At 45.7% G+C, this 23,106-nt stretch overlaps 1 protein-coding gene across 5 annotated transcripts in view; it reads right to left on the minus strand.

Moving 5' to 3' along the window:
• RNF220 (ring finger protein 220) overlaps positions 1-23,106 on the minus strand; it is a 225,351-nt gene that overhangs the window by 20,948 nt on the left and 181,297 nt on the right. For all 5 annotated transcript variants that reach the window (XM_075424640.1, XM_075424643.1, XM_075424642.1 and 2 more), the window contains 4 exons: positions 13,097-13,193; positions 11,997-12,083; positions 10,238-10,293; positions 8,424-8,502 (listed from right to left, as the gene is read on the minus strand). In XM_075424640.1, coding sequence (XP_075280755.1) covers positions 8,424-8,502; positions 10,238-10,293; positions 11,997-12,083; positions 13,097-13,193 — 319 coding nt within the window. The remainder of the gene's footprint in view (positions 1-8,423; positions 8,503-10,237; positions 10,294-11,996; positions 12,084-13,096; positions 13,194-23,106) is intronic.

Raw genomic sequence — 23,106 nt, forward strand, 5'->3', positions numbered from 1 at the left:
ATCATTCAGAATGGAAGAAGCCTCGGAGTCAGCATGTTTAGATGCATTTGTAGGGCTACGCAGTACCCGCCGGCCACTGGGACTGATTTAAAAAGGCGGCTAGTGTATGTCTGAGCTTGCGCCAAAATTTTAAATGTGCCATTTGAGCAATTATGGTTCGACATGAAAGCTGGGAGAAAGAATGCATGGGTCATTCTGATTTCGATTTAGAGACCATGTCCCCTGTTCCAAAGAGAAAATAAATGCAATCCATTGCTTTACTGGAACAGCTTTGGTGATAAAGTCCAAAGTCATGGTACGGAAGAGTATTTTGCTGCAGCAAGGTTTGTTGAGGCAGCGCAGGCTAAGTTAGAAAATTATTCTCTAAATAAAGTTCCTAAATAGAAATAATTGCACATCTCATGTATTAATATCTTAAGTTCACTTTTCAACTGCATCCTTCATCCTGGTGACCCGAATTGTATTCCTAACAGATCTGTGAAGCTGCATCACGGTCTCTATCTTAACACAAGCCAGAGTCACAAAAGGCAGGCAGAGGAAATGGAAAATGCAGCTCCTCTGCCTGCTGAGGCCTACGGATTAGACTGAAACTTGCCTCCATCCACAAGCAAACACGTTTGGATTATGACCGAGTTCCACGTATAGCTAGGCAGGTATATTTTTCTACTGGAAGACTTATGGCAGCTGTAACCCATCATCTTACTGGGGCCTGGAGGTGATCCGGGATTATTGGTGGCTTTGGTTGGACGATCAGGGCACAAAATTGTAAAATATCCCTGAAGTGAGAGAGGAATAGCAAATTTCTAGGGCTGAAAGGTGTTCAGAAGGTTGGACACGCAGCCGAGTCTTGCGGCCAGCCTCCGTGTGCTATGAAATGCCTTCTACTCTCATGGCCTGTGTCCAAACAGCCGAAATAAACAGGAAATATCTATGTTACTACAGCAGCACTTGGATTCATCTGCAGCCTTTTAAGGGCTTTACTGTGGAGGTGATATGCTTTCCAGAACTTCCATTCATGACCACTGATTGGAGGCACACCAGGGCAGTGTGATAACACATCCTCCAGACAGCTTCCTACAACTGCTGCTGCCACCCTAGAACTTTTGCACTGTTGCTGTTTCCTTTACAGGGAAAGAAAGGATCAGAATTAGCATCATTTAACGTAATCACACCTTCAAAAAGAAACATGAGGCTATTAAAGGAGGCCACGGCACATTAGTATCACATAACCAACTGTGGTCCCAGAGCTGGAACAGGAAAACAGCAATGCAGAGGAAGGACAGGTCACGAGCTGGCTATCTGAGGGAAAGGCAAGAACGCTTATGCAACTGAGTGGGAAACAGCAGCTTTTTGGGGATAGAAACCGTCAAAAAGGAAGAAAGGAGAAGTGAGCAGAGAAATGGGATGAAGTGCCCGCAGTGGTGAGGAGCGAGTACGGTTAGGACAAGCATCGACACTGAATTGTGGGCAAAAAATCAACACGGGTATTTAACTGTGTTAATTACATTACTTGCTATTACACTGCTTCTGTAAAGGCCGTGCTGGGCTCTGTGTTACAGAGGTGGAGGAGATATGAAAGTATAATGAATTCTTCTGTCATTAAATTCTTTCTGAAATCTTTACCAAGCTCCAACTAAATGCGGCTTAAAACGCCTTCCTGCAGCAGTAAGCTCCCCTCAGTGGTACTGCAACTGTACATGCAAGTGTAAGAGAAGTAATTACAGACTCTACAGTTGTCCCAGACATAGTTTAGTGAGAAGTAATAGAAACCAGGGGTTTTTTTTGGTACTACTTCATATTTATACTTACTAACTACAGTCTAAAAAATGCATAAACTACCCAGAGCTGTAATTACAGTCATCCTGTTGTCATACAGCAGCTGGCACAGCACAAACACTTACTGTGTCCTGCCACAATAGTCAGCAAGTGCCAAAGAAAGCAGCAGCCCTATTAATGCCAGCATGCAGACAGCCTGGGCAACCAGGGCTGCCCTTCAACAGATGCACGACGGCAACAGTGAACTGGCAGTGGATGGGGCACAACATGATCCCTTTTCTGCTCTTCAAAAGAACATTTCCATCCAAACAGGGAACACAGCCTACGTAAAAATAACTGTTAATTTTCTCTTGAGAGGATCTGGGCACCATACAAACATTTAAATAAAAAATAAGAGAGGATCTGGGCACCATACAAACATTTAAATAAAAAATAAATAATCAGCCCCTGCCTCTTAATTCTTGCAGTGTAGGTAAGGGATGTGAATAAACAGTCACATCCTCAAAATCTTCTCAGAAGGAACACAGCAGGATCTACAACACTCCATCAGAGACATCTTAAACACAACAGGCTAATTTTAGGGACGAGTCCTCTCGCTGACAAGCTGCTCACACATCTAAGGGCAGAATTTGTCTGCTAGAAGGCAGCTGTTTGTGTTTTATAAGCTAAAGTTTCTCTTACCTATGGAATAACTCCAATATTTCACAGGGAATCATCATCCATCTAACTGAAGTACCCTCTAACGGACCATCAGCCTCATATCCCCTTTGAAATAGCACAGCTGAGCACTTGCTGGGCCACGATTTATTTTTTACCTTCTAAGACATCTTGCTAACTCTATAGCTCAATAGTGACAGTAGAATTTCACACTGCGATAGCCCCCCATCGATTTTTCACTCCCAGGAAGCAACTCCACAAATTAAAGTTAACAGCATTTCTGAAACTAAGAAGAAAAAAAAAAAGAAAAGAAAAAAAGAAAAGAAAAGAAAAGAAAAGAAAAGAAGGGGCAGGCAAAGAAACACGAAGGGCAAGACGCCTAAACTGCACCCCCAACATAGGAATAAAATTCCTTCCTGAGGTTTTCACCAGTTATGGGACAGGGATGCTACAGCCCCCGAAACTGGCAGCCAGCTTAGGTCTGCAGACACTTCAGCTCTAAAACATCACGGGTTCAACAAACAGAAGAGTTCCTGCCTATATGAAGATGTCAAATATGTACCTATAGAAAACTGCCCCAAGGTGTGAGAATCGGACCAAACCTCTGGACATAGCTGCAAGAAACAGAGATATCCCCTTCCCCCAGGTCTGAGCTCGTACAGTCAGCCCGCCCTGCTGAGCTTCGTTAACCGCTAGCCTGTGATGAACCACGACACTGATACAATTTCAGTTGGCGCAGCGGTAATAACGTTTGAGACCATCATTGGCACACACAATTTCTACTGAACAGTTAAAACAGGGAGCAAAATCAAGAAATGCAGCCCAGCAGTCTGCTCTCCACCGCCACAACCGAGAGGATGAATTAATGTCAAAGTCTCACTTCATAAGGAAATGGAGCATCTACCCATGCACCCTCCCAACACTGAACATCAGTATACATTACAAACACATACTACATACTAACGAATTACTGAAAGGAAGGACTAAAACCTAATAAAGATAAAAATCTGGACACAAGCAGCGCTCAGCCCAGCTGTGCTTTCTCAGCCTGGCTTAGACAATCTTGCGCTTTAGTTTGGCTTCCTGGATCCCATCTCAGGTTTACATGGGCTGATCTAGGACTGGACCCACCAGCAGCATCATGCTCTCAGCAGAGCACAAGGGGCGAGTTCATTTATGACCCAAATTAATTTTTTAATTCTATGTTTGCTATATGATATTCTTGTCTCCCACCAAAGCCTATTAACTATGGAGAAAGGCTGGGGAACGCTTATTCTCTGGTGTGAATTCACAACCGCTTCGGCTTCCCTCTGACACACCAGCTCAAGCGTGGCTCCTTCCCTTTGAGGCCTCTGCTAATCCCCTGGCTTCGACCGACTCTGCTCCTGTCTCGACTGTCTGCCCGGGAACAGGGTCCCCTCGACAGACTCTGCTATCTCCCCGACTGCTCTCTCACGCTCGATTCTTTGCACAAGGACCCCAACCTAAACTTTGTTTAATTTTAACCGATGCTCCTTCCCGTGCTGCCGCACCAGAGCCCCTCTGGAGCCGATGCTTTCGGAACAGCTGGATTGGAAAGAGGTGAGGTGGGGGGGAAGGGTAGGATAGCAGAGACAGGAAAAATAAAACAAATACAATTGCTTTTTGTCTCTAAAACCCTCTTTTTAACCCAATGAGCGTCTCAGCCAATGAAGCATGATGAGCGTGAAGTGTTATATAAAGAAGATAATTATAAAGGGATTTAATGCTTGGCAGGCTCGTATCGCAAGGTTTATAGCAGAGGTAGCATACTCACTTAAACAGCCTTGTGTCCCGGTTTGCTATTATACGGGCAGCGCCGCTGGGGCCAAGCGGAATCAGAAACAAGATTTGTTTTACGAAAAAAAGGAGCACAGCCCCCTTCCCACTGAGAATGGCAGCTCCAGTCCCACCTCCTTCCAATTCTGTCCCATCCCTGATTAATGATGTTGTCTGCCTGATTTATGACCCACCCCAACAGATTAGAGTTTCCCTCTTCAACCTCCCCCCCTCCCCACCCCCCCCAGAAGGCACAACCACACTCCGCTGGAAATATTAGAGAATTATTAAATAAACATTCATACGTCATGTCTCTTCCCATACTGAGCTCATCGTAGTCAACGCTCAGCGGCCGGGCCCTGTTTGCTTTGGGGCTGACACCAAACAGCTGGAGTGATTCATGGAGAGGCTGGCTACAATGCTCTGTGCCATATATCATGCTTGCAGCGCTCCCTGCCCCGGCGGAGATAAACTGATCAACCACAACGGGCTGGAATGAATTTATGACAACACAAAATTGAGGAAAACAAATGGGAGGTGACCCAGTGGGCCACTAACCCAGACTCTCTCGCTGGCCTGCAATCTAGTCTGGTGGCAGAAAGCAAAATTGAACATTGGCACTCTGAATTAAGATGCTGGCTTTTAACCCCAGGGAACCTCGGTTTCAAAATGGCACCAGACCCTCACGGGCAGCATCTCAGGAGGGAGGAGGGAGGAAGACTTTTTGCGGGGAAGGTGCTTTTTGCAGCTCTCTGTGGATGACGGTGCTTTGGCTGAGAGTACGATGCTGATGGAGGAGTCAAGGAGGATGCCTGGGCAATCAGGGACCAGCTGCTTTCTCCCAGCAAAGCTGCACCTTGAGTAGATGAGGGCCATGAGCCTTCAGCACTCCAGGGGGTCTCCCAGCCACTTCACACTGGCTAGATGAGAAATGCTCAGCAGGGCTGAGACACCCCACAGTGCTGGGAAGGAGAGGTGGGACCAGTACCAGCTCTCTCCTTACCTGTGGCTGTCATCTGAAGTTCAGCACAACACAGATGAGGTCAACAGTGAGAAACCCACCCAAGCTATCAAGGAGCTGGCATGGCTGCGAAGGAGAGCTGGGATCAACACCATGTCTCTTATGACCTGTGGCTGCCACCTGAAGTTCAACACAACGCAGATGAGGTCAACCTGCCTAAGCCACTGATGACCTGGCATGGCACAAGGAGCAGGGCAACAAACACAGACTTGCCCTAAACCCCATCTGGTCATTCTACATGCAAGAAAATTTTCTCCATGAAAACCTGAATTTAGATTAAATTAACTTGCTCAAGCAAAGAGCTTCAACTGCTTGCCAAGAGGAGGACCACTTGCTGTACTGTACTAATGGATTGAAATACAAAACAAAACCACACCGCTCGCCTTGCCTAGACTTCTTTTTGGAAGAGGGGAAGAGGAAGGAACATTATTCTTATGAGAAAAGGATCAATACGTGGATCACTGCTAACTCTATTAGCTGATGCTCTAAACAGAGAGCGTGGCAGACACAGGTGGTAAGCCATGTGCTTCTGGACAGTTTTAAAAATGCTAATCAGATGCTACACTGGGTTTAACATGGCAATCAATAACGCTCAGATTTAAAGGCAAAAATTAAAGTTACAAACAATGGAGTAAAGTGATGCTGCCAAAAACTTCCTGTAAGCGCCACCCAAAACAAGAAAAATGAAACCAATTTAGCTCCAGATTAAGAAACAGGAACTAGAGATGAATCAATTTAGCTTGTTGGGCTGGGTTGCCATATATCATGGCTGAGCAGTGCAGTGGGAAGCAGCCAGACAGTGTGAAACCCTTCCCCCTCCTTTTCTGTAGGCTTGTAGCTCTGATCCCTGTTATCAATTAATTTAACAGAACCCCTCTACACAGACAAGCACACAGAGCATTCAGACTCCTTAAATGGCAGCACAGAAACTATTTATCACACACGAATCTCAAAGGAAAGAAAGAGAGGGGAAAAAGAAAAAAAGCAGCTAGGAATTCTCCACCTGAAACACCATCTTGCCTTCTGAACCTTGGTGAAATAAAGCACCTTAAATGAAAAGCACTCCCTGCTACTTCTGAAAAATCAACATTATTGGAAAGACTCAGCAAGACACTTAAGGTTTTTCCCGTAATTTCTACTGGGTTTTGCTGTCTTTTTGCACCTTTTGCAGGACTGAAGCTCTAGTAGGGCAAGGTTACTGCAGAGCAAGGTGTGCTTGCATACACTTGCAGGCACATACACTCTCCCCCCACTTCACAGCGGTGTTAGCATGAGTGTTGTTTGGAAAGGATTCTGGGATCCTTCAAAAGGTGCTAGCTAAAGCCTCTTCGATCAGATTATTAAAGCTATGTCAATTTTATCACTTGAGCTCAAGTGTTCTGGAAAATGTCAAATCCTTTCAGCTCCTGCAGTTTAAAGATTTTCAATAGGAGTGGATCTGGGCGGGTGGAGGGCTGCTGGGCTGACAGACAGGAGGCCCAAAGGGAAGCCAAGCAGCGGCTGAGACAGAGGCTGACAGATTAGGCCAGAAGGGATGAGACCTTGCCACCAAGACAGCACGCAACGGCTGGCTCACTCTAAGGACAAAGCTGCTTCTGCACTGAGCTGCAAGCTCCCAAACTCATTGGGGTCCTTGGCCAAAGTCTGCTCACCAGGAAGCATCGAACAGCAGACAGCCCACGTTTGGGACACGCTAATAAGCCTTGTAAGAAAGAAAGTGCTGAGACAGCAAAAGAATGTTAAAGTTTCCTCTGCAGCAGGGAGTTTCCCCAGTTGACCCCTGACTATGAACATACACTTTGCCAGGCTGCCTGAACTGTCAGAGATCCTGAAATGTGCCAGGGACACAACCTCTCAAGTCAGGACCAGGGGCAGGAGGACAACAAAGTACATTAAAAAACCCACAAACTTTCTCTAAAGTCAGCCTAATGCTACCACCAGATTTTTTCCCCATCCCAAATTATCAATGGACCTCATCCCCAAAATGCAAATGCCATCTGTTTAAAACCCACAATTACCTCATTGCTTGCACCTCATTCAAGCTGTTTTGTATCTCACTTGATCTTGGGGCAACACCTTATGTCAGGCAATAATCAACACACTGCCCCACCCCAATTAATGCAGTGCATGGCAGCAGTGAAGAGCCTGTAGTTTTAGGTTTGCATTGTCAAATCTGCCTCAGCAGTAAGTCTACCTAGCAGCATGTTGAAGGATGCTGAGGGCAGAGGTGGTTACTCAAATGCACGGTGCAGATAAAACCATGTGTTTCTACCCTGGACTAGGCTGCAGGATATCCAGCGAGCAGAAAGAGACAGGCAAGGAGATGGCCAGGCGTCCCGGTACTATTGTATATTCAAACACCGGGACTTAAACTTCTGAATCAGTTGGAAGAGCCGCAGGTAAAAAAATGAGGAACTGAGACATTATCTCCGTTATCAACCATACAAAGGTGAAACCTGGATCTTAAGGGAAAAGAAATTCTCCTAGTGAGGCTTCTGCCAAGTTACGGGGCTGCTAGGATTCCCTTTTGCTGGAGAGATGGAAGGTGGAACATGTAGGTATCATGGAATAAACAGAATAGAGACCACAGGAAGGACTGCCCTCAAAACCAAGATGCAATGATAAGGTAAATTCTCCAGTCAACGTATGATCCCACGATACACTGATAGCAGAAATCTTGCAGGGGGAATTAAAAAAAAGTCAAAGTACAGCTTGACAAGCCAATTGCTTTTGTCAGGTTAAAGTGGGTTTGAATCTTCACCTCCTGTCCAAAGTCCCAGCTCCAGTCTAGGCTGTTACGCACCACAACATATCTGAAAAACTAACCATAACAAGAACATGGTGGAAAGCACGGATATATCTATTTAAATATTTTAAAAGAAGGCAATCTGCAATGGAGAAGCCCTTTGGAAGCTGTGCTTACTACCTTGTCACTGGGTTCCTGGCCACGCAGATATGTCGGGGAGAAGGCCCCACAGGCCCCCTGCGGACACAGCAAGTCAGGACACCAACAGCTCCAAGTCCCCGGTTCATGTCGGAGCACAACTTCCCATCTCAGTGGTAAAAGCTTCAAATACGCCTACCCTCAGACTAGCACTGCTTCTAGGAACACCAGATGGACACTATGGTTCCTCAAAACAAGAAAAACGAAAGCTATCCACTTCATACTCACTTTTCAATGTCACTGTTCTTACAGGTCTTCTGCATGGTCTCCTGTTTACTGCTTTCACCATTACTCGTTGAGGGCATTTCTGTTGAGGGAAGAACAGACAAATTACTAAGAGAACATTTGATCACTGCAACGAAATAGTCTGAGCGAGTTACAGTTTCAGAAGCAGAGGACCCCGATGAGTCATTTTCATGTCATTTCTTGGAAAGAGAGAGAAGAGACCGATGCTACGTGTCCCTGTCTGGCAGGGAGGCCCTCTCTCTGTACAGCTTGCTTCTATGATTCGGGCCTGAAAATAACGACTGACCCTTGCAGGTGTTCCAGCTGTTTAAGCTAGGATTTAATTCAGAAAGGTCTGATGCAACTGTCACACCAAAGTGTACTTCTAGAAAGGTGGATCTGGAGGAAACCCACCCAGCCCAGATCCTGTCCTCAGCTTTTCCCTTTTTCTAAGACCCCTCAGACACAGACAGGGAGAAAAATAACTACCAGGTAACTAGTATGACAGAACAGTCTGCTCATAGCTCTCCTCTACCAGCAGCTCCATGACTCCTCCCAGCACTGGAGGGGATGCGAGATACCTGTTGGAGATGAGCCAACTGTCCTAGGGCCAGCCCCTGGGCTGTAGGTTCAGCACTGTGGCTTTAGGTAAAAGGTATAAAGAAAACAGCTCATAGCAAGTGCCATCAGGGCTGCTTCCTCATCACCTCTGTGGCTGTAGTTACTGAAGCTGAACACACCTACAAGCGAGTGCTCCCACATCACAAAAAATAAATGTGATTGCCTATCCCACAGAAGAAAATGCCTGTGATAGATATCCTATGTTCTCCATTTAATCATCATGCCCTTGGCAAAAGTGGTTCTACCCACCCCCACTCGCAAGCATCTATGTCTTGTAGGTACTTTCAAGGCTGGGAATCAAATGCCCAAAGCATTACAGTAACAGAACAGGGAACAAAATCATTGGGACAAGTCTCTTCAGGTCGCTGAGCTTCAGTTCCCTTCCTAAGGGAGCTAAAGCAGCACTGCCCAGCTCTGGAAATGGATTTGGCATCTACAGCTGGAAAGCGCCAGGTTTTATTATTCTCATATTTCCACTAGGTTGCTGCTTACACTTCCAGTGCTGCTGGCATTAAATAAAAACCCCAGCAGTTGAATGGGTTTAACACCACTCCCCTCCTTAATGCTATGAGCTTTCAAATAATGCATGTAAAGGTACAATTTCACTTTCACTCATTTGCTCTGGAGTCTCACCTACAGGTCATGAAATAGGACAGCTCCTAGAATACCCACTCTAAAGGTTCCGGTTTCAGAGCTGCAGGCTCTTCTTGCCATACGGAGGCCAGCAAGGACAAGATCTGCCCAACAGATCATGATACAAGTCTATAGCATAACCTTTTAAAGAATGGAAGATGGTAAGACACCAGTTGAAAAAAACTCAAGCAACGGGTGCCTGCACAGTTTAAACCCTCGGCAGCTGAACACCACCATCACATAGTCAAGCTCTGATGGCTCCCTCTGTGATACAGCAATTTGTCTTTTAGTGACACAACAGCAAGTCAGCCCAATCCCTACTTCTTATCATCAAACCAGTTAAGGTTGCATTCTTGGCAACTCCTCCCGCTGCCACTAACTATAGTGAATTGTGCTGTGAAATCCAAAAAGCTAGTGTGATTGTATGTGCATACATATGTGCTGGTACTGTGTAAGAGCATTGGTAACTACCATTTGCCTAATTACTGGCAATCAGAAGATAAGGAATATCTATCTGCTCTTCTGTAGCACAAAAATCCGTAATTTACAAGTTCAACACTCACCATCGCTGGCCCATTTAGAAAACTCCGGTGTTATTCGAGTACTGGGTGTGCCACCACTACAAGAGAAAAGGGCAGAATGCTAAAGGTTGAATCAGGAAAATTTGCTGCTCAGGAAGAGCCGCCCCTTCCACCCACCACTTCTGTCTCAATACTTCTACCCATCAGTCTAGGCTTCAAAACATGAGCGGCTGGAGCGCTGCAGGAGGTGTTTTAGTGCTAGTCCACATTTCCACCAGTGTTCTCCCAGCCTGCACTTCCAGCTGTGACCTCTGCTGAATCACACCAGGGTTGTGATGCTGACTGAAGGCTTGGAATCAAACAGTACCTGTGACCTAAGGCTCATTTTTGAATACACAATTTCAAAGATGAAAACTTTACCCATGAACAGATATCCTGTGTTGCAATAGCTTCTCCCTTTCAGAGTAACTTTAAACCTTCAAGAGCCCCATCTACTCCATTTTCCCATGTGAAGTACAGACAACTCCTAACCCTGTCCCTTCTCTTGCAAGCCAGTAACAGAGACTGGAAGAGAAAGGAATCTTCTGAGCAGGCTGCACACCCGTGACGATATAACATTTTAGCTCTATGAGCTAAGACAGTTGCACTCAAAAGGCAGCGCAGGCTCACGCTTCAGGGCATCAGCTACCCTACGGCATTTCTACAGAAACTTGCCAGAATTTCAAAGTGCTTTCAGAGGCGACGTCATCTCTCCTGTTTTAGAGACGGAGAAACAAGTCCAAGAGATGTGCAAGGACCTTGCCCAAACAGCAAAACAATGTGTTAGGTGCAAGCCACAGGAGGGAACTGGCTCTCCCAGCCTCAGGTCCTCAGCTGTCTCACCAAGCCCTAAGCGTCCACAGCCACTGATACTCCAACTGGGATACCCCAATACCCTCCCACTACAATACCACTTTCCTGGTCGTGAAGGAGCTTCAGCATCTTTGAGGCTCTGCCTATAAGCTAGCACAGTTAGCAGAGCATTGAACGGACCAATGGTTTGGATCCAGTGTGGCAAATGTCACTTTTCTATGGAGAGAAACCTAATTTTGAACTAGTGTTTGTGACAGGCTAAACAGTAAGAAAACTTCATTCCACAGCTACATCAATCACTTCAACCTTGATCTCACAGAATCACTCAGTGAAAGAGATAGAGGGGTAATTTAAGCCCTGTTTTACGCAGGGCAGAGGGCCTAGAAAGCAATCGTACCTCCCTGTTAAAACTCATTTTATTTGCCTGAAATGCTTCCACAAGTGCCCTGAACCCTGGCTGCCTACATTCTTCGCATAGATACGTGGGCAGAGCACATGTCCTGCCCCAACTCCAGAGCCAAAGGCAGAAGGATTAGTTTGTGTACCGTCCAACCCATAATGGGATGCAATGAAATCATACCCCAGGTGCCAGACAAGATTCGGATGGCACCGTGTTACACTACTACTAACAGGCCATGGTTCAGCATGAAGTAAGATGATGCATAAGGCCTTAGAACAGCACAGTTTCCCCATTGCCAGAATTCACCTTCTGTCCAGCGCTGGTCAGGAAGAAGACGGCACTGGCTGGGCAGGGGGGTGGTTAAGGGACAGAAATTGTGCAGGGAGGCTTTATGAGGCTGCACAGATAGAAATGGAGACCTATTCATCACACTGTGCTTCTTTGCAAGTCTCTCTCGTTGCGACCCTTGCGCTCCAGTGAACGCGTATTTTCCACAAATTGAGATTCCCGAAAAGCAATGAATGCAAATTAGAAAGGCAAAATACTTACTTCAAGACAGCACCTCGGAGTGCCTCCCTCTCTTTGGCTTCACCTGGCTCTTCCCCAGTGCAAGGGATAACGTCCGCCTCTGTGTACCTGAGCACGAGGGGTTAAGGAACGTACAGCCTTGCTGCAGACAGCTTTTGAGACGGTTGGGACACTACTTGGGATACAGAACAAACTCATTCCAACTGGGAACACCTCAAAAGAAGAGGGGCTGGTATCCATGGAGGAGTTTGCTTTTAAATCCTGGATTAAAGCTTTGTTTTACATGGAAAGAAACAGGAAAGTCTTTTGACAGCAACATGACACCACAGCCTCTTAGAAGGGGAAAACCAGTTCCTCAACCTCTGCAAGCCTAACTTGCACAATTCCACGATTTCTGCTGAAAGTACAGAGACCTTATTCCAGATAAGGGTTGGGGCTTCAGTCTTAAAAGGCTGGTACAGATTTCAATAAAACCTATGAAAGCTACGCATTCCCCCTCACCACAGCTAAGTCAATATTGCCTAATACCTCTGCAGGAATTCCTCCTTGATGGCTGTGTAGCTGCTGCAGGGCAGAAGTCTGCCCACAGCTCTCCCAGAGCCTGGCTCGCAGATGGAAAAGTTCCCAAAAACTACCCTTCATGATAGTTCTGCCCACGGACTGCCTAATGAAAGGAAAAAAATTCAGTCTCCCTAAGTGGCAGGTGAATAGTGATGGAAATGCTTACTGCACAAAACCCCTGAAAACAAAGGGGTGTCTTGTGGAAAATAAACTCAATTCCTACTCATGAAGCAGGAAAAGCTGTCTTTATGGAAGAAACCTGGATGGAGACAAGAGATTGCTTATGAAACAGAATAGAGAAACACTAACTTTGATCTCCTGCAATGTCTCCTGCAGACTTCACCAACCAGGTCTGAGGTAGTGCTGCATCAACAGCAGGATCTCAAAGGCAGCAACTGGGAATCCCTCCTAGTTCAAATAACATGGGAACTGGGGAAGGCGGTGCCATTTCCAGTAGGGTTGGACATAGATTATCCACCACTACCCAGGACAGTGAATGAAATCTAGCTGAAGACGCAACTCCAGGTTCCCTCTCAATAACAGCCTTTCAAAAACGATACTGTGGTTTCCCGTATTCAAGTGTGTCGTCCCCATCAACATCCAGGTCAGCGTCACTGTCTGGATTCTCCTTGCCGCTGCACATGATAAACCCAGAACCTGGAAGAAAATAAAACACATGGATGAGTATTTGAACGGGAGAAGAAATGAAAGAGATCTCCTAAAGCTGGTGGGACAGCACGAGGCTGCAGGCTGTCCTTTATTCTTAACAGCCTCACAAAAGGTACCATCTCTGAAGAGTGCAGATGGACAATTTTCTGAAGACCGCACAGAAAACACTCATAGAAATGGAGACTGGATTTTATGCTCTAAAATGCCCCTCAACACTGAAAATGAAACATTCTCAACTTTTGCTCTCCACATGAGTTATCTGAAAGTTGAAGGCACCGCAAGTGTCTCTCTCAAAGGCAGAAATGGAAGCAAAATAGACAAAACTGATTTTTCACAGAAGTGATTAACACAAAAACTACACTACTAGCAGATAACAGAGGGCCACAGGGATGTTCTGAATTAGTCCCTACTTGAGGTGTAGAGGACAGGCAGAGGCTAAAATATAATTAGAAATATGTTCCTTTTTAATGCATTTAGTCATAGCTTAGATTTTTACAACATAAAATGCTTAAGAAAAGCAAACCTCCTCCTAGCAAAAGATCAGACTCCGCAGTCACTAACAGCCCCTTACAAGCAGTTCTTATGTGAGCAAATCCCAGTGCAAGCCAACAAGAGTCCTGCGCTTCCAGCAAGGGTGGATCAGGCACAAGCCCAGTCCCAGTTTCAGCAGGAAGCGAGAGTAAACAGTTACACCTGAGACTGAACTGTGTAACAAGTGCCACTTTCTAACAATATATACATGTATTTTGGTTCTCAAGCGTTTTGTCGACTGCATTATTGCTGATTGTAACCAGGCTTCCTTTACTTGGCTCTGCATGCGGGCACCTACGAAGATGAACCTTCACATGGTATACGCTGCCTAAGGTTTGCTAATGGAAACTAAGGAAGACATATACTTACTCTTTATGTGATCTAACACTGGACACGCTCTCCCCCCCGAGACTGGTATTTAAGCAAAGATCTCCTGAATCCTAGGGTGGTGCAAGAGTCTCGTTTTTGCTCAGTTCTGTGGCAGATCTAAGCTGCCAGGAGACATAAGCAACATAGACAGAAACTCGCTCAGTCTGGCTGCGCCATAAGGCTCTTTCACTCAGCATCCCACTGCCCGGACAGCAGACCTGGAGACCTGGCTCCCGGACAGAGGGTACCTGCTCATGCCTGAAGGACCTGGCACATCCAGATGGCTGGCAACCTAGGTCTGCGGCTAAACCAGCAAGCACAGCCCACTGGCAGACACTGAAAGAGTAAGGCAGAGGTAGCCCTGGCTAAATGCCCCAAAGGGGATACCTTTGTGTACTGTGAACGTGGTTCTGTAAGTGCAGAAGATGGGTTAAAATTAACATCGAAGCACTGACTATAAGGTGCATGCCTGAAGCGTGAGGACACTCCCAAGCATTAGGGCAGCCCTTGTTGTGCTACAGATGTCCGAGTCTGTTCACGCCACTGGGCTCTCACCAGCACACTTGCAGAAGCCTGTGCTGTCAGCAGCAAACTTGCACTTTCCCCACCCAGAAGAGTGAGCTATCTCTCTAGCATTCTGCATCTGTGCAGACAGCAGGGCAAGGCAAAGGTCTCATTTCCAAGGACACCACGCAGACACAGCTCTTTACTGTCGCTCTCTAGGAACGGATGCTCTTACCAATTCATTAAGCCCCCAATAAAATTTGTTTATATGGATTTGATATTTCTCTTCCCTGAATATAAAGAAGGTCCTTAACGAGTGATAACTGTAGCATGACAATGATTTTAAGACTAACCTTTCCCTAGAAGCATAAACTACCTTTTACTTCTAAGTAATTGCCAGCCTTAACTTTTAGCAGCGGTAACACAACTAGCATCGACAATGCAGCATCCACCGTCTGCGCCAGGTACTGCGGAAGCTATGCTTGTGGGTCAGCTCTGCGGCGTCAGTGGGGCAGCCCTCTTCCAGAAGACCCCACAGAAAGTGTTTCACACACTGGCTGTACGCTGCCAGCCAACACATGTCGTAAGCTCCCTTATTCTTGCTGCAACGGCTCTTCTAGTAAATCTTGACTCCTTCAGTTCATCACAATGTTTGGGAGAAGATTTAGAGGAGTAGGAGAGACCTGTCAAAGAAGCTGGATAGTCTTTCAAAGCTGCCCTAGAAGCCGCAGTGGGCAATGGGGTGGTAATTTACAGGCATGGCATTTAACCTGCAGTAACACCATCCCCTGCACCTGGCATTACTTTAGCCCATCACTCCTCAAGGGCCATAAACTTTGGACACACGGGTCTTCATTTTTCTTGTAGCTGCGGGAAACACAAATCATGCAAAGCTGGAGCTGTGACTTGGCCAGTCCCGGAGGTGATCTGAACATTAGCCAGACAATGAATATTTGGAGCAAGTGCCTGGGGGTGGAGGGGGAAGGTGTCCAAAAGAGTGAACGTAAATGGGACCGCTTCCCATGTCCCTCTGCAAGGATGCCAAGCACATAGCAAACATGCACCTTTCCATCAATTTTGTTTCCAAGTGACTGAAGCCAACCAGTGGTTTATGGTTAGAGCTTAAGAAAAGAAGATCTGCTTACTGCGATACCATTTACAAATATTAAGGCACCTTGACTTCAGAATCCTGGTGTCCTTGCTCTCAAAACCTTTGTACTTATGAAAATCCCTTTTAAGTCAGAAAGGAAAATACTCCAGAGCTTTTGCTGAATCCGGCTCTATAAAAGGAACCACTGCACCGCCAACAGAGTGCTATCCTCCCTACACAGGGAGCGTACAGGGGAAGGGTTGGACAGTATGTGTTACACTGACAGACATGTGTTGGGATGATCTGATACAGCATTCCAGTTAGAGGAGGATATAGCAGAGAAGTTCATAGGTTAAGATAAAGGACAGGAGAAGGGTAAATTTTCTTTTCTAATCAAATTAGGATTCCCACGCCAAAGCCTACAGGAAGCCACAATAAGGTGGTCCAACTCTCAGATTTTCACCACATACGGATTTGGGTGTAGTGTTTGTTGTTGGTTTTTTTTTTTTTTTTTAACATGACCAAATGCAGTCCATTGCAACACAGTAAAAAAAAAAAAAAATTTCAGAAAACTTCTGCTAAACAAAGTAACCCCCGTGAACCCAGAAAAGACCTTGAATATAAGCTGTGCTATGAGTTTTAGGACTTCAGAGGCTGCTTTAAAAATACAGAAAAAACAAAATCCACAAAATATATTTCCAATGTGAATGAAAAGGTCCATAACTCCCAGTACTGCCACTGCACGCAAGAGAACACCAAAGAACAGGGTGCAAAGCTTGGTCCAGCATCACCTGCAGAGTCAACAGGCTGCCACCGGCATCCTAACACCCCTGCCTCTGCAGCAGGGACGGACTTTGAGGCCAGTGTGGGCAGGCTGGGGTTTGGTGCCACAATTGTGACCTGACCCTTCTTGTCTAACTTCCCAGGGTTGCTTCCATGTGCAAAGCCAGTGAAAACACCCATGCAGCTGTTCAAATATTTGACGTCTGAACTGCTTGACATTATTCATTCATCTCAGGCTCATTCAAACCAGATTTCTGGACAAGCGCTGTTATAAATGGATTAAGAGGACCACTAAATGCAAGGACAGCCTGATAGGATCACACCTGCTTCTCGCTAACTCAGCCCAGTGTAAAGAGGGCTCACAACTTCTAACTCCTGCCGACAACGTACGCTGCCATCCAGGAGCAAGGAAAATGTGAAATGGAGCACAGAGGGTGTCAAGCAGAATAAAATGGCTTTTGCCGCGGCATTGTTTCAGACCTGTTAGAGGAGAATGGGAGTTTCCAGAAGACCCCCTACCACTACACGCCGGTGATTTGCAATTCAATAGCATGCACTGGCAACGGGGAAGGGTTCTTCTAGCAAGACTTGGCTTCTGAAGGTCGCGCAGTAATTCATGGCCATCAGCAACGCTGCCTACAGCGGACCTCTTAAGCCAGTGCCGCTATCCAGAGGTCAATGCTTGGGACCAGAACTTTATCCCAATGTGTTAATAAAGTGAAATCCGACAACTGAATGTTAAGTTGTGAGTTTGACCTAGGAATTCACAAGAGACACAATCCGTTATTCACAGAATTGGCTGCGACTCATACAATGAGAGTCACCTAAGGCCCGAAGAACATAATTCCTCTTGTGAATTTGAAAATGCTGCTTTCAGATGAAAAAAGAACAAAACAAAATGCAGACTCTCCTGTATCTTTCCCATTCCTGGTTGAAGAATCTTTTGCTCTTGCTGTGCATTTGGTAGTAGGCAACTGCTTGTCATATGCTGTCACCCCCGCTACAATTAGCCTCCCTATGCTAAAGCAGCACAATCTTCTGACAGTCTTAATCCCAGCTGCCTCCTTAAGGTCCAGACAAACAGGAGTGAGCGGGCAGGTCAGACACTGGGGCCATTAAGCAGAGAAAAAACAAAGTTACAGCTCTGTCTCCAATCCCTATTGCTCTTGTAGCCAGGTGCTCTGACAAGCAATTCCAGCACTGGTATTGAGTGGCACCTCTATAAACCCTGTGACAGTTTGGGAGACAAACTCCCCCATCAATCAGAATGTACCTATCAAGATCACTTACCTAGAGCGCCTGCCACCCTCCAGCACTGTGTACACAGCTTTGCTTGGGCTGGCCTCGGAGCAGTCTGCCTGAACACCATTTCAAGGCAGTTTCTGAAAAATTTAAGTACTCTACACAAGCAACAGTGATTCCGAAATACGGAAGAGCTCTGAAAAGTAGTAAAAATGCGCAAGTCTCCTTGCTGCCACCAGGCTGCAGGCACTGGCAGGCCACAGCTGAGCTTGAAGGAGACTGGAAAATACTTCCCACTTTCTTCTGGACGCAGATTAATAATGGCTGGAGAGAAATCTCAGAAATCCTTTTCCTCCTATTTCCTTAAGTTTTCAGAGCACTTTGCTTTCTCCCAAGGCATTCCCAATGCCTAAGCATCCTCTCTGACCTCTGCACTGCTTCTCAAATCTCACCTCCTTTGTGCAATCCCCCAGTGATCGGTCATCTCAACCTCTCCCAAGCGCACGGTGGCTCAAGCAAAGAGAGTCATTAACATGACATATAAGCAGATTCACAGAACAGATAAAAGGGGCTCACATTCAAGTTCTTCATTTTCTCCATCATGTTCAGTGGCAGATGGTCAAAGTGACAGCATATGCTGCTTCAGGTGTTGGCAGCACCGCTGGCTTCTGCGCAGGCATGGGCTCACATGGAGACCAGCAGTCTCGGGAGTAGAAAAGTAAAATCACCAGACCAGTGCAGAACCAAACGACCACAGACAGATTTCATCTGCACATGTAGGAAAGTACAGACCTACTGTGCCACTTCTCTGCTTCTCAACTCCCACCTGGGCAGGTAAGTCAGGTTTGGGGGCATTTAATTATCACTCCAAACATGACTGAAGAACAAAACTAAGATGGTAGTATTATAATTTGCACCACTATTATGAATGCAGCTACTAGATGCTGCTCACGCAGAACATCAAACTCATCTGTTTAACTAGTGTTTCTCCTGTTTGGCTCCCAAGGAAGGTGAGGGGTCAAATCTATATTGGAAATAGTCTAGAAATCCAGAATTGTGTATAACCTCTGTAAGTCAGTCTAAATCCAAATCCATCTCCGGGGTGTGCAGCTCTACTGGGGCCTGTTTTAGCTGGGAAGAGGCATTCATTTTGCTCTCAGGTAATTTACACATGTTCAGGAAAGAAGAAAAAAAGCCCGTCGTAAATCTCCAGAACTGTAGCCTTTGCTAATTACACTCCTTGCAGTAACCTCCTTCCACACAACCTCCCTTTCCAGCACGTTCACTCTATTTTCTTAACGAAATGTCACTCGTTGGCTTCTTGGAGAGTAAAAACAATGAAGGCAATAAAAGTAGTTTATGCAGACACACGGCCAGGCCTCACACACACTTTCCGAGAATGCCTCTAAACTGGGTTTATTTCATCAGCTGCTGAAGTATCCCAAACTAGTACTAAGAAGAGAAGGTGGCATGGATGCTGTTTTATTTTAAAAGGCGTTTGGGAAGAAGAAAGCCATTAGAGATTCTTGAAAACAAGAGGAAGGCAGAGATGAGGCCATGCTGAGCAGCAGTCTTTCTGCAGATCTGTAACACTTCCCCAGCCATATGTTTGGACAGTGAAATTGCTCCCCCATTTTTTCCTAGCACAAACAGGGGCAGAATAGTTCTTCTGGTGACTTTCCCAGCCTGTAGCAGGAAAAATGATGTTCAGAGACCATGAAAAGCTGCTTGCAAGACAAGGGTTTTATTTCTCTGGAGCCAGATCCATTTCAAGCAAAGCAGTGATTTACCTGGAAAACTGACACCCAACTGTGTCATTACAGCGTACGCCTAAAATAGCAGATGCATCCATCTGACAGTTACTATTAGCTCCCACAGAGGCACAAATGGGCTGCCAGAGACCTGACTGCTTACCAGCGTCTCGGACGCTTACCGTGATCTTTGCTAACAGACCAGGGGAACAGCTGCCTTTAAAGAAAAGGGGCCATATAATTTTACAACCATTAACATCATTTTGCAGCAGCGTGCTGAACAAAGGGAAGGCAAGCTCTGCCACACAGGATAAGAGCGAGCTGCTGCAAGGCTCAGGGAAGAGGCTTCCCCAGCCCTTGCAGCGCCGAGGAGCATCCCAGAGATTTGTTTTATGCCTCTCCATAACCCATCAGGTGCGGACTGTGGCTACAGAGGGGAAAACAGACTCGGACCAAAGGTCTGATCTGGTGTGGCCATTCATGCACGGCTGCCTCCTACAGCCTCATGCTGGCACGGTACTCTAAGGTAGAGAACGATCTCCTGTCTGTCTATCTCAAACGCTGTTCTTCAAAACCCAGAGCTGAAATACAAAAGCAGCAACAGCCACAGTCTTTGCAGCTACAGCTCGTTTTCCACAGTCAGGGAAAGGTGGATCTGAAAGCTTTTGTTCCCCTGGGGAGAGGGTGGAAACAAACAAAAAAGGAAGAGGGAGAATTAAAGTAATCTTGAATCACTAAGCAGATTCACATCACTGGATCAATAAGCACCACTGACAGGGATCACAGGAATGTCGCAACTTTGCCAATAACAAAGCAGCACAGCAGAGCTTGGAGGATGACTTTTCTAAGGCAGCCGAGCATGAAGCAGCGAGGCTGGAGAACAGCTGAAAGTGACACCCTGGCTTACAGCGGGCTGCATCCAGCGGCAGGGCTCGATGCAGTTTGCTTTAAATAATGATGAGCACAGAGATTGTATTGGTGGGGAAAAGGCAGTCAAGAACTGGAAAAACCAAGGGCTAAATTTCACAGGCCAAACCCATGTGTGCTCTTCCGCCCAAACTAATTCTTTTGTAGCTTGGAAAGAAGAAAGAAAAATCAGTGCTAATTTAATCAATTGATCGCTTATTGATTGCAAAACTGGAGCTGCTAGTTAGCCATGTGCTGTAATGCCCTCAACTCTGAAACCACAAAACACACCATTGATTTCTTCACTTCCAGCTCCAAAACAAGAAATAAAGCTGTGCTTTCAGCGGGAAAGCAACTTCTTCGTCCAGGGAGAAGATGCAAGCAAAGAAGCAGAGAGGCTAGGAAACAGGGACAGCCACATCTTGCGAGGTTCAAACTGAAATTAGTTACAGATGCAGTCATGGTGTCTTGTGTAAACTCTATCGATTGGGTGGCTGACAGTCTTGGGAGCCTCCATACTAGGACAATCAATCCGGCTACAGTGTCACCTGCCACTTTGCTGAACAGTTGACAATGCAATTATCCAGTGTGGAGGCAGGGAGTTGGCGTGTGTCAAACGCAGTTAGCCACTTTCCGGGCACTACTCGATAATGCGCTTCACCGGCGAGTGTAAGAGACAACACGCGGAGACAGGAGCTGTTTAGAGCCATTGAGACCCATGCTCCCTTTTCCTTTAGAAAAATCTCACCGCCCCTGACTTAACAACTGTATTCTAAAATGCTATTAAAATCACGTCAATCAACTCTTGCGTGCTTAAGGTTGAAGTTTGACCTGAGTGTCCAAGAAGTAGGCTGCAGTTCTGGCAAAACTGCAGACACTTGGGGGGGAAAAAAGAAAAAAATCATCAAATGTCTGTCTTAAAGCCTGGGACTTTCAAAACCAGAGCAGACAGACCACTAGAAAAATGCATTGCAGAGAGCAGCTAAGCAAGTGCAGCAGATGGGACTGGAAGATCTTACGTTGCATGTCTGAGATGCAGGAAAATTGAAGTTTAAAGGGATACTGTCAACTTGAAACCCAGTCAATTTCAAAAAATTGAGTAGTTTCAGGTGCTCTACCTGCTCCTGTACTCCCCCTGCCAATTTTCACAGTGTTACAACTGCATTTTCTGTTTTCCTTTTAATTAATTTTTTTCCTCCTTCCTCTGTTGCTGGATGACAGACACCCCTTTCCTCCCCCAAGTACGATACATAATACTGTCACACGGACAGAATTCCCCTTCTTCCCGCAGAAAATCTTTTACTGGTTACAGCAGCTGTCGGCATTACGTAAATCAAACAGCAAGGTTTAGTTGATCGTGCTCCTTTCAGCTAATGCGTTCTGGTAGTTTAAGCATAAAAATTAGGTTCTTACATTTTGGCATGTGTTCAAGTTAACAAAAATGTACTATCAACAATCAGGACAGCTACAAGCACCAATTCCTACCCCCCCACCATTAAACTGATTTTACTTTGACGAGTCCCATTGACTACTTTGTGTTCCAAAATGCAGAAAATGCTGTTCCTTGGAGAATTATACGAACTTTAAACACACATGATATCGAGCGTCAGTTACATGGTGGGTCCTGATAGCTTTTGTATGTAAGTAGGAATTCTGAAATTTTTTCTTTTTAAATCACATACTATTCTCATCTGTTTTTCCTGCTCACTAAAGTCAACTTCTGATATCAATATACAGTACAATACCCACGAGGCATTTATTAGCCAAAGAATCCCTCAAATTCCATATGTGGACACAAACTACAGAGAAATAGTCAGGTGCAGCCCATCCGATCGTTGCATATAACACTATGTAAACAGATCTGTTAGCATTTTTAGGTCAAGTATTACCTTATGGATAAGTACTTGCTCTCAAAGGAGAGAGGTGCAAACATTAAGGAGTGGTTCGGCTACTCCATCAGACCCATACAAAGTACCGTTCCTCAGCAATGGAGGGATTACCAGGATTACCACCATTTTACACAAGGGCTGAGGTAAGGCATATGAGTGGTCTGGGACTGAGCAGCCCTCTAAAGAGGGGATAAGGCATAGAATAAGCACTTGAGAAACATGAGATTTATACACCTTGTCCACTTGGAAGCTTACAGCAGGTAGAAGTCACCAGCAGAAGGTAGCAAACCAAATATAGGAAGGCTAAAACACCAAGACTGAGAGGCTGGGAAGGATGCTCAGATGTATGGATGCATTCGCCTTAGAGACTAAGCAACGAAGGATGCTGACACTGGAAACGTGACAGAGAAAGCCACTGAACTGAGCTCTTGCTAAGTGAGAGAAAGATTAAGAATCTCATTATGGCAAAGATTCCCTATACTCTTACCACACATTGCTCTTGCATCCAAGTTGAAGTTTGCTTTAGCCTGCCAGGGTGAAATGAATGAATTCTGACTCATCTAAACAGAGACGGGAAAGATGATTCTAGTTACTAAACCATCCTTCCAAAAGGCCTACATATGCCAGTGACAACTTTTATTTTGCACACAATCTCTTGGGAGAAGTCACACTTTCACCATTCAGCTCAAATTCTTTTGCTGAATTTGAGTAGGTCTGTTTACGCCCTCTTACTGCTAGGATCTTAAACGCAGTCTGAACCCTCTGGCATGGAAAAATGCAAAGTTTCCTTGCCTCCTGAAGCTTTCCTGCACACCTCATTATATTTTACCTGAAAA

This window comes from Opisthocomus hoazin, chromosome 6, assembly GCF_030867145.1.
Source record: "Opisthocomus hoazin isolate bOpiHoa1 chromosome 6, bOpiHoa1.hap1, whole genome shotgun sequence".
NCBI lineage: Eukaryota > Metazoa > Chordata > Aves > Opisthocomiformes > Opisthocomidae > Opisthocomus > Opisthocomus hoazin.